At 57.0% G+C, this 13561-nt stretch overlaps 6 protein-coding genes across 6 annotated transcripts; 2 read left to right on the top strand and 4 right to left on the bottom strand.

The window, feature by feature from the left end:
- Positions 1 to 223: 223 nt before the first annotated feature.
- Positions 224 to 1331, top strand: FA10DRAFT_271184 (putative MET16-3`-phosphoadenylylsulfate reductase; the record flags this gene model as incomplete). The annotated part of the gene is made up of 2 exons (XM_025523093.1): positions 224 to 253; positions 453 to 1331. The coding sequence occupies 2 exons, from the start codon at positions 224 to 226 to the stop codon at positions 1329 to 1331; spliced, it is 909 nt and encodes a 302-aa protein (XP_025378493.1).
- A 219-nt stretch (positions 1332 to 1550) lies between these two features.
- On the bottom strand, positions 1551 to 2819 carry FA10DRAFT_284238 (isocitrate dehydrogenase NADP-dependent; the record flags this gene model as incomplete). Its single annotated transcript, XM_025523904.1, has 1 exon — positions 1551 to 2819. One exon carries the CDS (start codon positions 2817 to 2819, stop codon positions 1551 to 1553), a length of 1269 nt encoding a protein of 422 aa, XP_025378492.1.
- Positions 2820 to 3907: 1088 nt separating this feature from the next.
- FA10DRAFT_284237 (hypothetical protein) lies at positions 3908 to 4485 on the bottom strand (the record flags this gene model as incomplete). Its single annotated transcript, XM_025523903.1, has 4 exons — positions 3908 to 3948; positions 4006 to 4052; positions 4120 to 4234; positions 4290 to 4485. 4 exons carry the CDS (start codon positions 4483 to 4485, stop codon positions 3908 to 3910), a joined length of 399 nt encoding a protein of 132 aa, XP_025378491.1.
- An 809-nt stretch (positions 4486 to 5294) lies between these two features.
- FA10DRAFT_265162 (hypothetical protein) lies at positions 5295 to 7825 on the top strand. Its single transcript, XM_025520950.1, has 3 exons — positions 5295 to 6617; positions 6697 to 6843; positions 6913 to 7825. Exons 1-3 carry the CDS (start codon positions 5352 to 5354, stop codon positions 7636 to 7638), a joined length of 2139 nt encoding a protein of 712 aa, XP_025378490.1. The 5' UTR covers positions 5295 to 5351; the 3' UTR covers positions 7639 to 7825.
- An 8-nt stretch (positions 7826 to 7833) lies between these two features.
- On the bottom strand, positions 7834 to 9024 carry FA10DRAFT_249484 (hypothetical protein; the record flags this gene model as incomplete). The annotated part of the gene is made up of 3 exons (XM_025519537.1): positions 8995 to 9024; positions 8702 to 8923; positions 7834 to 8608 (listed from the first exon to the last, which is right to left on the bottom strand). Exons 1-3 carry the CDS (start codon positions 9018 to 9020, stop codon positions 7834 to 7836), a joined length of 1023 nt encoding a protein of 340 aa, XP_025378489.1. The 5' UTR covers positions 9021 to 9024.
- A 136-nt stretch (positions 9025 to 9160) lies between these two features.
- On the bottom strand, positions 9161 to 12281 carry FA10DRAFT_265161 (hypothetical protein). Its single transcript, XM_025520949.1, has 7 exons — positions 11753 to 12281; positions 11067 to 11681; positions 10788 to 10998; positions 10365 to 10728; positions 10065 to 10305; positions 9612 to 10006; positions 9161 to 9550 (listed from the first exon to the last, which is right to left on the bottom strand). Exons 1-7 carry the CDS (start codon positions 12207 to 12209, stop codon positions 9212 to 9214), a joined length of 2622 nt encoding a protein of 873 aa, XP_025378488.1. The 5' UTR covers positions 12210 to 12281; the 3' UTR covers positions 9161 to 9211.
- Positions 12282 to 13561: the final 1280 nt, after the last annotated feature.

The following is a 13561-nucleotide window of genomic DNA, read 5'->3' as shown; positions in this document are numbered from 1 at the left end:
AGTCTTTGAATGTCGTAACAGGCGTAGAAGTAGCAACGTGCGAGGGACATTCTGATTGAGGTATTCGTGCGCGGAGGACCACTCCCGGCACCTGCGCCTCGAGAAGGTCACGTGAAATCAACTCCACTATGACCAGCCGTGATCACGCAATTTGGAACTGAGCTGTCGCCACTGGATTTGCAAATTCCATTGGGCGCCCTGCCTACGCCCGAACGCGGAAGAAATGATCGAGGGAAGAAGAAACCCAAAGGCCGTAAGCCCATACGGGAGAGGGGGCAGCGAACAAGGAGGGGAAACAAAAACATTAAAAGAGATGAAGGGATCCACCTCTTGACATCCACTCCACAGCTGTTTCTCATCATAGAGCAGACCCTCGTAGAGCATATAGAAGGATCTCCGCCATGGCAGCAGCTCAGATTGCATCAACGTCGGCACTACCGCAAGGTATTCAGCAAGTGGACGTGCCGCCACAGACATTGTCGGACGACGCTCGGATCCAGCAGGTGATTGCTTCGCTGCCGTCGATCAACGAGCAGCTACGCGAAGCAACGCCCGAGCAAATTCTCGAATGGGCCATCGACAATCTGCCCGGCCTGTACCAGACGACGGCCTTTGGCGTTACGGGCTGCGTGACGATGGACCAAGTGAGCCGCATCAGCGCGCAGCGCGCCGCCAAGGCAGGCCTCACCACCTCGCACCACCTCGTGCCCCTCATCTTCATCGACACTCTCTACCACTTTCCCCAGACGACGGACCTGGCACAGCGCGCTGCGCGGCACTACGATGCGCCAATGCACGTCTACACGCCAAAGGGCAGCCCTGACGTGGCGACGTTTGAGCGGCAATGGGGCCCCCAGCTGTGGGAGAAGGACGAGGAGACGTACGACTACCTTGTCAAAGTCGAGCCCGCGCGCCGCGCCTACGAGGAGCTGGGCGTAAAGGCTGTCTTCACCGGCCGCCGCAAGTCGCAAGGCGCTGACCGGTCGGACCTGCAGGCCGTCGAGGTCGACGAGACGGGCCTGGTCAAGGTTAACCCTTTCCTCAACTGGAGCTTCGGACAGGTGGACTCCTACGTCAAGACCAACGCTGTGCCGTACAACGAGCTGCTCGACATGGGCTTCAAGAGCATCGGCGACTGGCATAGCACCAGCATGCCGGGCGCTGACGGTGGCGAGCGCAGCGGAAGGTGGAAGGACAAGGGTGGAAAGACGGAGTGTGGCCTGCACAAGGACTACTTCAAGATGAAGAGGGTGGCCGAGAAGAAGCTCAGAGAAGCTGAGTTGGCGAGAAAGGATGCGGAAAGGGACGAGGCCGAAGTTGCAAAAGCATAGATTGCCATTCCCTCCCCATAAAAAATTTACCTATCGGCTGTAATTCCTTGCATTTTGCACTTATTCACTCAACGACTAATGACACAATCATTCCCTAGACATAACCTGGCTGCGAAGCAGTGTTTCTGAGCGACGCAGACAGGTGCATCTTTATAGAATAAACGAGGGCAGGAATGGTTTTTTTTTTTACGGTAATAACAGACAACACACCAAGAACATCTAGAGTTTGCCAGCGGCGATGCCCTGCGAAGCGAGCTTTTTCTTGAGACTATCCCTGACGTGGTCGAGGAACTCGGTCGTGAGGACATAGTGCTCCCTCTTCATGTTCTTGCCGTGGATAGCCAGGGCGAGGTCCTTCGTCATGATGCCGTCCTTGTCAATAGCCTCCACGCAGCTGTTTTCGAGCTCGCGGGCAAATGTCTGAAGCTCCTCGTTGCCGTCGAGCTTGCCCCTGAAGAGCAGGCCCCGAGTCCAGGCGTAGATGGATGCGACCGAGTTGGTCGAAGTCTCGCGTCCCTTTTGGTGTTCGCGGAAGTGCCGCGTCACGGTGCCGTGTGCCGCCTCAGCTTCCAAGATTTGGCCATCAGGGGTGATGAGCTCCGACGTCATCATGCCCAGCGAGCCGAAGCCCTGGGCAACAATGTCCGACTGCACGTCGCCGTCGTAGTTCTTGGTGGCCCAGACGAAGCCGCCTTCGCCTTTGATGGCCTGGGCGACCATGTCGTCGATGAGACGGTGCTCGTACCAGAGACCCTTTGCCTCGAACTGCTTCTTGTACCCTTCCTTTTCGTACACGTCCTGGAAGATGTCCTTGAACTTGCCGTCGTACGCCTTGAGGATGGTGTTCTTAGTCGACATGTATAGGGGCATGTTCTTCTCGAGGGCCATCTTGAAGGATGCGTGCGCAAAGCCAGTGATGGACTCGGTCGTGTTGTACATGCCCATACCCACGCCTCCGTCCTTGGGGAAGTTGAAGATGTCCCACTTGATGGGCTCGGAGCCGTCCTCGGGAGTGAATTGCATCGTGAACTTGCCCGCCTTGTCGACGGCAAAGTTCTGGCACCGGTACTGGTCTCCAAAGGCGTGCCTGCCAATGCAGATCGGCTTCGTCCAGCCAGGCACTGGCCGGGGAATCTTGTCCAGAACAATGGGCTCGCGGAAGACGGTACCGCCGAGAATGTTACGGATCGTGCCGTTGGGGCTCAACCACATCTTCTTGAGCTTGAACTCTTCCACGCGCGCCTCGTCCGGCGTGATGGTGGCGCACTTGATGCCGACCTTGTATTTTCTGATAGCCTCGGCCGCCTCGACGGTAACACGGTCCTCGGTCTTGTCTCGGTTGGTGATGCTGAGGTCGTAGTACTTGATGTCAATGTCGACAAAGGGCAGGATCATCTCGTCTCGGATCTTCTGCCAGATGATCCGGGTCATCTCGTCGCCGTCCATCTCGACGACGGAGCCGGAAACCTTGATCTTTTGTGACGCCATCGTGCTCGAGAAGCCTCGGATGAAGAGCGCGGACGTACGTGCAGGCGAGACTGGAGGAACGACTGCGGCCGGTGAGCGGATTCTCGAGGGAACCTGCGGTCGTCTGGCGGCAGGTGCAGCGGTAGAGAGCAGACGGTGGCCAGAGCAAGTACCGGTGGGTGCGTGTACGGCCGAAGTCGAAGTAGATCGAAGAGAGGGAGAAGCGACGTTGCGCGACGCAAGACGCAAGGTTGACGGACCGAACATTTAGTGGACGTAAGGAAAATAAAAGGAAAAGGCGGGGGGACGGACGGCCGAGCGGCTGGCTCGTTGGGTGACTAACGAGACTAGGATAAAAATTGGGCCTAAAAAAGAAGAAAGTCCTGTGGCTCGTTTGCGCTCGCGAACAAAGGCCGGGCCGGCCGGTAGAAGGGTGCCAAGTGGTGCAGGCTTTCCGAGTGGGGGCAAGCGCTGGGCCAGAATGCTGAGTGCAACGCAGGGATTGGTTTTTAAATGTCTTTTCTGTATGGGCCTGGCGGAGTGAGGCGACACAGACCTTGGAGCACGGAGCGGCGAGGAAGTGACGAGGCAGCAGATGGACCGGGGATGGACCGATGGCGAAGTCAAAATTCAACGTCGCGTCGAGGAGGCGGCCTTTTCGGCTGTCTGTGTAACGGGCAAAGTCCGACGAGAAGCCTAGAAAGGGAGCTACTTTGATCTTCTGGCACGGCGAGGTGGATGCATCAAGCGAGTCTGACGCTCCTCTTAAAAGCTCTGGGGCAGGGTGGCTTGCACAGGTTCAGGTGACTCGCACTAGGAGATACAAAGGTGTGGCCGGTGAGGAAAAGGATTTTGCCGGCCGCTTGGCCCGTCGGGCGAACGATGCTATCGGATCAACCGGCCATTTGATCAAGGCGAAATCAACTTTGGGTCTCATCAATCGGCACTTTTGATGGTGTGGGCGTATATCCCTAGACTCGTATGCAAAGAACCTCAGCATTTCGCTGCGTCGGAAGCGCTCAATCACAGTCATCGTGTTGGCGTCAGCCGCGGACCACAGATGTTGTCACATTGAGCCAATGAGCGGCAAGGATCGAGCAAGATGAGATCTAGTCAGCCATTGCCTCATTGACAATGGCGCTGTCTAGGTCTGCCAATCATGATCAACCGCACGGTCCCTAAGTCGCAGATGATCCAGATAACTCACAAGCACGGACAGTGACGGCCTTCTCCTCCTTGAAGTGCATGACCCAGCTAATTGCAAGCTCTTCATATCAGAGGAACGTACGAAGCGGCAAATCAAGTCCTCGGGGCTACTCACCTGTAATAATTACGCCATTCGTTCTGGCCCTTCTTGAGAGTTGCCACACCTTCGAGTTCTATACATACTTTGACAGGGTCGCCTGGTCTGCTCGGGAATTGAGAAATGACGTCGACTTACCAAGAGACGTCGTTAGCTAGTTCATGCCTTACCAACTAAAAGCTACTCACCTACTCGAAGCTTCAGACCGCCGTCGAATCTACCGGAAAGAGGTACGAAGGTGTTCTGTTTGAACTCCTCCCTTGAATTATAAACGCCTGCCAAAGGGTGCGTCTTCTTAAATGGTCCCGATACAGTCCAGTGGACATCGTCGGCCACGTAGGACTGTAGAAACTCGCCAGGGTCACGTTCAATCACCTTGCACATCTCTACGGCACGGCTGAAGGCGCTGAAGAAGTCAACGTCCTTCTTCGGGAAAGGGCCGGTGTCGGGAACAGCTGCGAAGTGCCTCTGGTGAATTGGCTTGTGACAAAGAGACGAGGCAACCTTGTCTTGGCTCTTTGAGGTGATTGCGAGAACATGACGGGAGAGCTCTTCTTGGTGAGCTGATCGTGGAATACATTAGGGTTCAGAAGGCTCCTTAGCGGTAGTGAGATGAGACCAACGGTCCGTGCGCACTTGGGACAACACGATCCCATGTCACCTGACCCAGAATGGTCGAGAGAGACTTGACTCTACAGCAGCAAGGCGCTTACCAGCCCACTACAGTTTACTGAAGTAACAATAATGCTCTATCAGGATGTGTGCCATCTTCCATGGCCAAGAAAGTAGTGGCCCAAGCCAAGGATGAGACAGACATACCGAGTGGGCCTGCGTCTCACCTCCACACGGAGAAGAGCAGATCATTCTTTTCATTTGTGGCTGAGCGGTACAATCGGACAGGGGTCAGCTCCACCACTCTTAGAGAAACCCCCTTTTGCTAAGGTGCATGCACAGTGAGAGCATCTCCATGCCACCGAATAAAGTGCTATTCGGTCCTTCTTTCATCAATTGCTCAGCAACGAAGACGAGATGTGAACCGGAGCCTGTGAAAGGTAGGTAGGTTCGCGATAGATCGCCAAAAAAATCTTTGAAAAGAAACTTTTCCAGGTGCGGATGCAGTGACCCGATCCGGTCTTCCGCGCGCTAGGAACCATATAAGCCCAGAGGGTTCGCTGAACCTTGCACTCCCTGGTCTCTTTCCTGTCCCCACTTTTCCCCTACGTCAACTCTGCAAGAGCAGCAGAATCATCATGTCGAAGCCAACTCATGGACGTGGAACGGCCGCCGAGCAGGGCGCGGCAATTCGGGAAAAGTTCGAGGCTGAACGAAAAGAACGCGAGGCTGCTCAGGAGAAGCGCAGGTCGGCTCGCCAATCGCAGGTCGGCTCGCAGCGTGGGAAAGCCGGCGGCGAGAGCGAACGTTCATCGAAGAGGTCTTCGACCACCCAGAAGAAACCCAAGCGGGACTCGACGAGAAGCACGCACGATGTCGTTGCAGCGAGTAAAAGGGAGACGGATCAAGGTCAAGCCAAGGTGGAGGAAAAGGAAAAGGCAAAGAAGCAGGCTCCAGTTGCGGACCAGAATGGTACGACATCGCCTCCTCAGAGCGAGGTTTTGATGGCGAGCGCTACGGATGCACGAGCAAGTGAGACGGAGAGAACCGCGACAGCGAAGAGCGAAAGCAAAGAGGCCGAAGATGGTGCAACAACAAAAGCCGCTGCTGCGACAGCAACGGGTGCTGCTGCAGGAGCTGGAGTAGGCGCGGCTGCCGTTCACAGCGACCAAACGCAGCAGATGCTCGACAGGAAAGGACGAATGTATCCTGTTACGGGCATCGACAACCTGGCGCTGCTGATGGAAAATGACACATATCAGACAACGTGCTTCTCCATCTACCTCTTCAAGACCGAGCTCGATTCGGAGACGCTCACCTCCTTCTTTGAACACTTGGCCGACTCTTACCCAAAGTACCGCTACAAAGTCGAGCTGTCACCATCGGAGGCTGCCAAAAAGGAGAAGGCACACAAGAAGGGTGAGGCCGAGAAGAAGCCAACGGAAGCGGACCAGCAGGGTCGCAGAACAAGGTACACAAAGACAATCAAGGCTGGTGGCTGGTTCAGGCCGGCTCGTTGGCGCTTTGCCGATGGCTTCGACGTTCGTGACAACATTGTCGAGCTCGACGAGAACCCAAAGGGCTCCGGCGACAAGGCTCTCTTCGACCTGGCTGGCCAATTCCTCAGCGAGCACTTTGACTACTCGAGGCCGCTGTGGAAGGCTCTCTGCGTCCGAGGGTTGGACACGAGCGAAGGCGCAAAGAGCGCGCTCATGATCAAGGTGCATCACTGTGTCAGCGATGGCCAGGGCATGATCATGAGCTACCACGCGGCACTGGGTGCCATGGACTCTGGCAAGAGCATCGAGGAGATCCAGCGCGGTGTTGACCGCAAGACGGGGTCGGGCGAGCAGAAGAAGCCTGGACAACGGAACATCAAGCCCACGCTCTGGGGTACCACCAAAGTAGGTCTTGATTGAGGAAAAAGCCTTCTGTCCAATAGACGAGCAAGTCTGACACCTCTTCTTCCCTCGCTTGTTACAGCACTTTTGGCACACAGGCCGAGGACTCTACTTCAGCCCCAGAAAGGCCTTCGACTACCCGAAGTCATCTTCGAGCCCTACAAAGAATGGCAGAGTTAAAGATCGCCTCTACTGCCACAGTGACGGTATTCCCATGGCAGACATCAAGGTGCGTCATAGGCTTTCTTTCCCACATCACTTGCTGTTCTACTGACATTGTGGTCATGGTCAACAAAAGGCTATCCGAGAAGCCTACTCGACGGACAAAATGAAGCTCTCGCTCAATGATGTCGCCTGCGCCGTCCTTTCTCGTGCGCTCCGCATCGCCGCCGAGCGAACCGCCTCTGGCCCAGTCAAGGACAAGCGCGTCGCCATCTTTGTCCCAATCAGCGTCCGCCCGCAGGGCAATTGGGAGCTGGCCAACTTTACGACGGGCGCCATTGCCTGGTTCCGCTTCCATGATCCTGCCACAACCTCGTTTGAGACGCAGCTGCAGCAGGTTAACCGCGAGATGAACAGGATCAAGCGATCCTACTGGCCTCGATGGTGGTACCAGTCGTTTGGCCTTGTCTCCAGGAATCGCGCTTGGTTCGTCCCCAATTACCCCGTGGGCAGGTCGTTTTTCGAGACGACCTACCGCGAGTACCACGTCGCGACCAACGTGCCCGGTCCAGCCAAGGAGGTCTCCTTTGGACAGCACCAGGCCTACAGTTACCATGTACTTCCTCCCTCGAGCCCGGGCAAGTCGAGCCTGTCCATCGGCATGATCTCGTACGCAAACGACTTCAGCCTCGCCGTTTCCTGCGACGACGCGGCGTCTCTCAGGGACAAGCGCTTGCCTCAGGAGATCTGCACCGCATTCCAGGATGCCGCACAGGAGCTCATCGCTGCTGCCAAGAAGAAGACGGCCGGTGGAGGTCACAGCGCCGACCAAGCTGAGAAAGAAAAGGAGAAGGAGAAGTAGCCTTCCGTCCAATCACACCACTCTTTGATACCACAACTTCAGAACTAAGTACTCTACTTCCACACTTTCTTCGTGATAATCCACACACTCCTTACCCACAGAGACCTCTAATCAAATGCTGCTTGCCCACAGAGAGAGAAGGATGAGATGATGTTGTTACATTGCAAGGGAGAAATATGGAGAGCGGGACATGCACTACAGTCGCATTCGCTTTGCACTGGGTTGAGGACCCATGAGTTTGCGTTTGTCCTTGCGCTCTTGCTCTTCCTGCATGATACGCTCAGCCATCGTCGCGTGCGAGGGAGGCTTGCTGCTGCTGCTGCTGCTGCTGGATTTTGCGGACGTCGACGAAGATGAGGCCATCTTGAGAGGATTGATGGGCTTAGACGATGATGATGCGGAAGGGTCGACCTTCATTTTGAGAGGGTTGTTGCCGAGCTTGAAGGGTGACGGAGAGGCCGTTGGCGCTGTAGTCACTGGCTTCTGTACAGTCGAAGTTGAGCCAGAGGCTGATGCAGCACCAGCAGACGGTGTCAAGGACGAGGACGATCCCAAACTAATGCCGAGTTTGATCGGCTTCCTCTCCTCGCCCTTCTGCAGCCCCTCTTCAGCCGTTGGCTTGTCTTCGCTCTCGCTTGCCTTCTTCTTCCTCTCTTCCTCCTCCTTCGCCCTCTCGATCTGCTCCTTCAAGAACTTCCTCGCTCGCCCCTCCTCGTCCACCTTGGCTCTCTCCATCTTCTGCAGTGCATCCTGCCGCTTGAGCGCCGCGGGGGAATTGTCGATCCATGAGATGTACCAGCCGTACTCGCTCCCGTTGTTCATCTCTTCGACGTGTGCAATTCCCTCCCGCCCGAGGTGCTTGACAAACTCCGAGAGCGAGACCCATCTAGTGGCATTCATGTGTGTGTGATGCCGCTCGGCAATGTACTCCTGGTATACCTGATTCGCCTTGATTCTCCTCGTGCCAAATCTGCACGAGTCCCACTCCTCATCAGCTTCTGGTTGCCGCATCGCATGTACCAAGAGAACAGGTGCAGGCATCCACATCCACACTCCAACTCACCTGCGACTGAGGAGCTGCACAAAGCCGTCTTGGAACTCCCTGCTGAAGTTGTCAATCGTCTTGGCGGCATTTGGCCCGATGGCAGCCATCTGGCGCATGTGCGCCTCCGACTCAATGTGGCACTTGTACCCATTCTCGTCCCGGCACGCCTTTTGGCAGATCTGGCAGTAGAAGCGCAGCTTCGTCAGGCCCTTTGCCTTGATGGCATTGCCAATGGCTTTCCTGTCGGGGCGAACATCATAGTGTCAGTCTTAGCAAAGCGGATGGCCGAGAAGCTATGAGGAGAGACTCACGCTGACCCTGCTTCTGCTCGAGGCATTACGCTATTCGTCGATGTGGTGATGCAGTTCTAATCGGTCACTCTGGGGTGAGTGAGTGGCGGACGTGCTCCTCCAAATTTCCACCTCAACACAAATCACGTGACCGAATGATGACGGTGACCACCAGACGTGGCAAAAACCGCTGTATTGGTACTGCTACTACTACTACTACAACAATAAGGACGCAGGATCACTCTTCGGTAGCCTCCCAGGTAGTCCTGATGGCCCGAGTGGTGCTTTCATAAAGTTCAAGTTGCAATGCCGCCAAGAAGCAGGGCACGCTCTGCCGTGCGTCCCCCAGCCAATAACTCCTCAGGTGGTTGACATTGGCCATGCCCTGCCTGGCTTCACCCATGAGGCGCATATTGCCAACATCGCCCTCCTCTGAGTTGAAGGTCAGCGATGTGCCTCGGCTCGAGCGTGCATAGACGGAGCGAAGCTTGACCTTGCCGCGTGATACGACGTGCATGTCGTACCCGAATAGCGCCTTGACGGCCGCCACGTACTCTGCGGCTTTGGCTCCAAAAGCCTGTTGGACAGGGCACAGCGTCAGCGCAGAGGCCCAGAATAGCGTCTTAGGAGGTACATACCTCTTTAAGGCGGGCGAATGCCTTGTCTCGATCCTTCATAGCCTGCTCCAGCTTTTGATATTCGGCCTTGTGGTTCTCGAGCGTTTGGACAGGGACGAGTCCTGGTGGAGCAGCCCCATCGCTACCCTGGCCATCGCTCGCTGATGAGGTTGCACGCTTGCTGACCTCTTCAAGCTGCTTGACGAGCTCCTCATTCTCTTTCGTGAGCGCATCGAGCGTCGTGTTCCGAATGACGCGATCTCGACTAACTGGATTGTTCGTCATCTCGAGACAGCGCAGCTTTGACTGATCGAATTCGCCCCTTCCTACGCGCAGGTAGAGACTGTCTACCTCTTGACCAAGGCGCGTACACTCCTGTTCAAGCTCGACTGCTCTCCTTTTCTCCTCCCCAAGCGCTGAAGGCACGCAAATTTAGCTCACCGCCCGGCCGCGAAGAGAAACCTTCCTGCTCACCTTTGACGGCCTCCTTCTCTCGCGTCTCGAATTCCTCTTCCATCTTGCGCGCTTCCGAGGCGGACAGCCCGCCTGCAGAGTCTAGCGACTTTGCGCGCATTTGCTCCAGCTCCTTGTTTGATGCCTCGACCTCTGCCCTGAGCTCCTCAACACGCGCATCGAGCATCTGTATGCGCTCCGCCGTCGCTCCATCGTACTGGGCAGGCGAGGACGCATTCTTCGCTTCCTCCTGGTACGTTTCCTGTACGATACTATGTGTGAGCAATTCACTTTCCATATCAGCAGCAGCGTCCCACTCACCAGCAGTCTCTTGTAGCTGTCGACTTCGAGTTTCAGGTTCTCTGCTGTTTTTTCGCCCTTGCGCCGGCCAAGCCGTTCGTCGTCAAGCTGTCCCTCGACGCTCTTGATGCGCAGGCGCAGCTTCTCGACGAGGTCGTCTGAATCATCGCACCGGCTCCGCGCTGACGAGAGCTGCTCACTCAAGCCCTCGCATCGCTTTGACAAGCCCGAGACAGCGCCTTGCAAGAGCGAAATGTAGCGTGGCAGTGTCTTCACAGTCAACGGCGAGGGCGCTTCGATGGCAGGAAGTTCATTTGTCAGGCCTAGGTAGGAGGCATGCGTCGATTCCACCAACGAGGGGTCGCCATTGCTGAGCCGTTGGGTCCTGTGATCGGAAATTTGTGGTCAGGATCGTTGACTGACGCAAGCATTGGCAGGACTCACCATTCATCGCGCTCCTTTTCGAGGCTTGCAATCCTTGTCTCACCCTCTGCACACCTCCTCCTCAGCTCATCGAGAACGCCAACCTTGTTCTCTAGGTCTCGCTTCTGTTCCTTGAGTGTCTCTATGCTCTCGACACGACCCTTCAGCAGCTTGTTGTCTGCCTTGAGCCCTCCGTTCTCCGCCTCGAGCTTTCGAACATGTTGCATTAGTCCTGCGTGGAGGAATAATCTGTGTCAGCATGAAGAGACACAAAGGCTAAACGAGAGGGAAGGTGCCCACCTGAGAGCTGCTCAGTGAGCTTCTTGGAGTCCTCGCTGGGTTGCTGAGCCGTTGAAGAGTTCGTTCTGGCCTTTTCATCGGCCCATTCTGCCTCCCTCTGCTCCATCTCCCTCTGCAGCCGTTGCTGGCTCTCGTTGGCCCGTTGTGCCTCTGCCGTCGCCATGGCCAGCTGAGACGCAAGCTCGGCCGCCTTTGCCTCAAGCTCAGTCGTCTGCTTGTGCGAGCTCTGGGATACCTGGGCGCGCTGGGTCTCGGCTGCGTCGAGCTTCTGCTGCATCTCGCCGGTTGACGCGCTGAGCTGCTTGACGAGGGCCTCAAGCCTCTTTCTGTCCTCGTTGAATGCATCCCGCTCTTCGGTGATCTCCTCCTGGCTCTCGTCCCATTGCTTGAGCAGCTTGGCACGCTCGCCATGGAATCGCTCAATCTCTCTGGCTAGGCCCCGGTTCTCTTTTTCGAGCTGTGCGTAGCGCGCTTCGTCGAGCAGCCGCTGCTTCTCGAGCTCGGCCTCGAATTTTTCGCGGTCCTGCGCTGGCGATGGGGCCGGGAAGCGGGGCGAGGGCGTCGTTGCACCCCCATTTGTGCCTGCCAGCAGCGGTCGCTTGGGCGGGCCGTCGACTGGGTTTTCATCGTGAGCATTCTACTCTTTAAAAAAAGTTGTAAGGAAAGTAGCACCGATCGCTACTCACGGGAAGACTCGTCGCCGGTGAAGCCCGCTGCCGAGCTGGATCTCTTGTGGCCATGAGATGCAGCCATTCCCACGCTTGGCCGCCCGCTGCCGCTGGCACTGGCGAATCCAAATCGGCTGGCCGTGGAGGGCGTGTTGATGCTTCGGAACGATGCGTCGCCCGCATCGGATGTCGGTCCGCGCGAGGAGGGCCTGTAGCCACCCATGGGACCTGCAGACCTCGAGGGCGTCATGCCTGCTGGTGCTGCGCCTGCACTGCTACCACTACTACCGCCGCCTGCGCCGACACCGCCATTGCTTCCTGCGGCGGCAGACGAAAACGCTGCATTGGCTGGCGATGGTGCTCGCCGAGGAATGCCTGACGAGGAGCCAAACGCCGCCGAAGAGGGCGACGGTGCCCGCCTGGGGATCCCGCTGGACCCCGATGGCTGCGGGATGCCCGACCCCTTTCTGTTCATGTGGCGCAAATAACAAGAGGATCCACCCCGCCTTCGGGCCTTCGTTCTGTGGTGTGTCACAGTCTGCCGTCGTCGTTCAGGCGGGTCGTGGAAGGAGCGAGACACGTGAGGCGATGTTGTTCTCGCTCGATTGATTTTGGCTCGAGACCGACCAGACGCGTCGATTAAACAAGGTATGTGTGTAGCTGGAGCGCTAACCAACTGCTTCACCATCGTGTTGGTTGAGACTCAAGCCACACCACACCCACTGTGCCGCCCAGCCATGGAAGGCCATCTGACGGCGCTCCAGGCCACACTGGCCTCGATCAATGGGCTGCATGAGCGGCAGCGACAGAAGCGCAACTACCAGCCGTTCACGGCGGCAATCCTCAACACGCACCACCTCGAGGTGGAAGACTACATCCGCGACGCCGACCAGCTCGAAAACAACCTCTTCTGGTATCCTCCCCCGCCGGGTGCGCGCCTCAACGAGCCACGAGGAGGCAGAAAAGAGGACGAGAGGGCTTCTTTGCAGCAGCAGGACAGCGAGGGCGGCCCGTCGCTCGTCACACCTCGCTTGCCAGAGCCGCGGGAATTTGTACCGCCGACGCCTCTCAAGAAGCAGGCAAAGGAGGCCGAAGCAAAGGGCCTCATCACATTCGATGCCAGGACGCTCCTCAAGGCCGCTCAAAAGCTCCTCGACAACTAGTGGGTATTACAATGCGATGCATATATCCTGTGCATGTGCGACGAAAAGCTGACAAGGAGGAGTCATCGGTACTGTCCCTTTCTCCATCAACAGCCACAATGCGCCTCGCGCCCGCAAGCACATCAAGACGCTGCTGAAGCGCCATGCCGAGGTCCAGCGCTCCGTTGCACAACACCAATCCTCCCTAGCTGAGTCAGAGGCGCTCATTGCCAAGCTGTCCAGCCCGAGCGAGGCACAAGCCACCGTGGCCAAGCTCCAGCGAGCCGCAAAGGCGGCGAGCGCAGGCAGCCAGCAGGACGATCGAGATGGATTCCAGGCTCGAGAGAACAAGAGGCTCCAGGAGCAGCTCAAGGTCGAGGAGATGGAGATCTTTGCGCTCGAGCAGCAAAGAGAGGAGCTCGCTGAGCGGGTGAGTGTCCCATGAGGGGAAAGGCATGCTTTGATGAGAATCAAGGGCTGACTGTGGGTTAAAGCGACAACGACTCGAGGCAAAGAAGAAGGCAGGCGCCAACACCAAGGCTGGAAATAGGCCCAGAGCTGCTGAGGCGTCGACGAGAGACGAGGTAGGGCAACAGACTCCAGCGACTGCCAACGTGGGCGACGAGACCATCGCTGCGCCTGCCACCGCGAGTGCCAGTGCACCGCAAAGAAATGAGGAGAGCGA

The sequence above is a fragment of the Acaromyces ingoldii genome, assembly GCF_003144295.1.
Source record: "Acaromyces ingoldii strain MCA 4198 unplaced genomic scaffold FA10scaffold_2, whole genome shotgun sequence".
Classification (NCBI taxonomy): domain Eukaryota; kingdom Fungi; phylum Basidiomycota; class Exobasidiomycetes; order Exobasidiales; family Cryptobasidiaceae; genus Acaromyces; species Acaromyces ingoldii.
The sequence above is the reverse complement of the archived record's forward strand: the minus strand, read 5'-3'. Positions and strand labels throughout refer to the sequence as shown.

Bases quoted from the DNA above. Each gene is read 5' to 3' on its own strand.
- FA10DRAFT_265162 (XM_025520950.1), top strand. From the start codon at position 5,352: ATGTCGAAGCCAACTCATGGACGTGGAACGGCCGCCGAGCAGGGCGCG. The intron at 6,618-6,696 runs GTAGGTCTTGAT...CGCTTGTTACAG, and splicing joins CGCTCTGGGGTACCACCAAA to CACTTTTGGCACACAGGCCG. The intron at 6,844-6,912 runs GTGCGTCATAGG...GGTCAACAAAAG, and splicing joins TTCCCATGGCAGACATCAAG to GCTATCCGAGAAGCCTACTC.
- FA10DRAFT_265161 (XM_025520949.1), bottom strand. From the start codon at position 12,209: ATGAACAGAAAGGGGTCGGGCATCCCGCAGCCATCGGGGTCCAGCGGG. The intron at 10,999-11,066 runs GTGGGCACCTTC...TCCTCCACGCAG, and splicing joins GCTCACTGAGCAGCTCTCAG to GACTAATGCAACATGTTCGA. The intron at 9,551-9,611 runs GTATGTACCTCC...CCTGTCCAACAG, and splicing joins CATTCGCCCGCCTTAAAGAG to GCTTTTGGAGCCAAAGCCGC.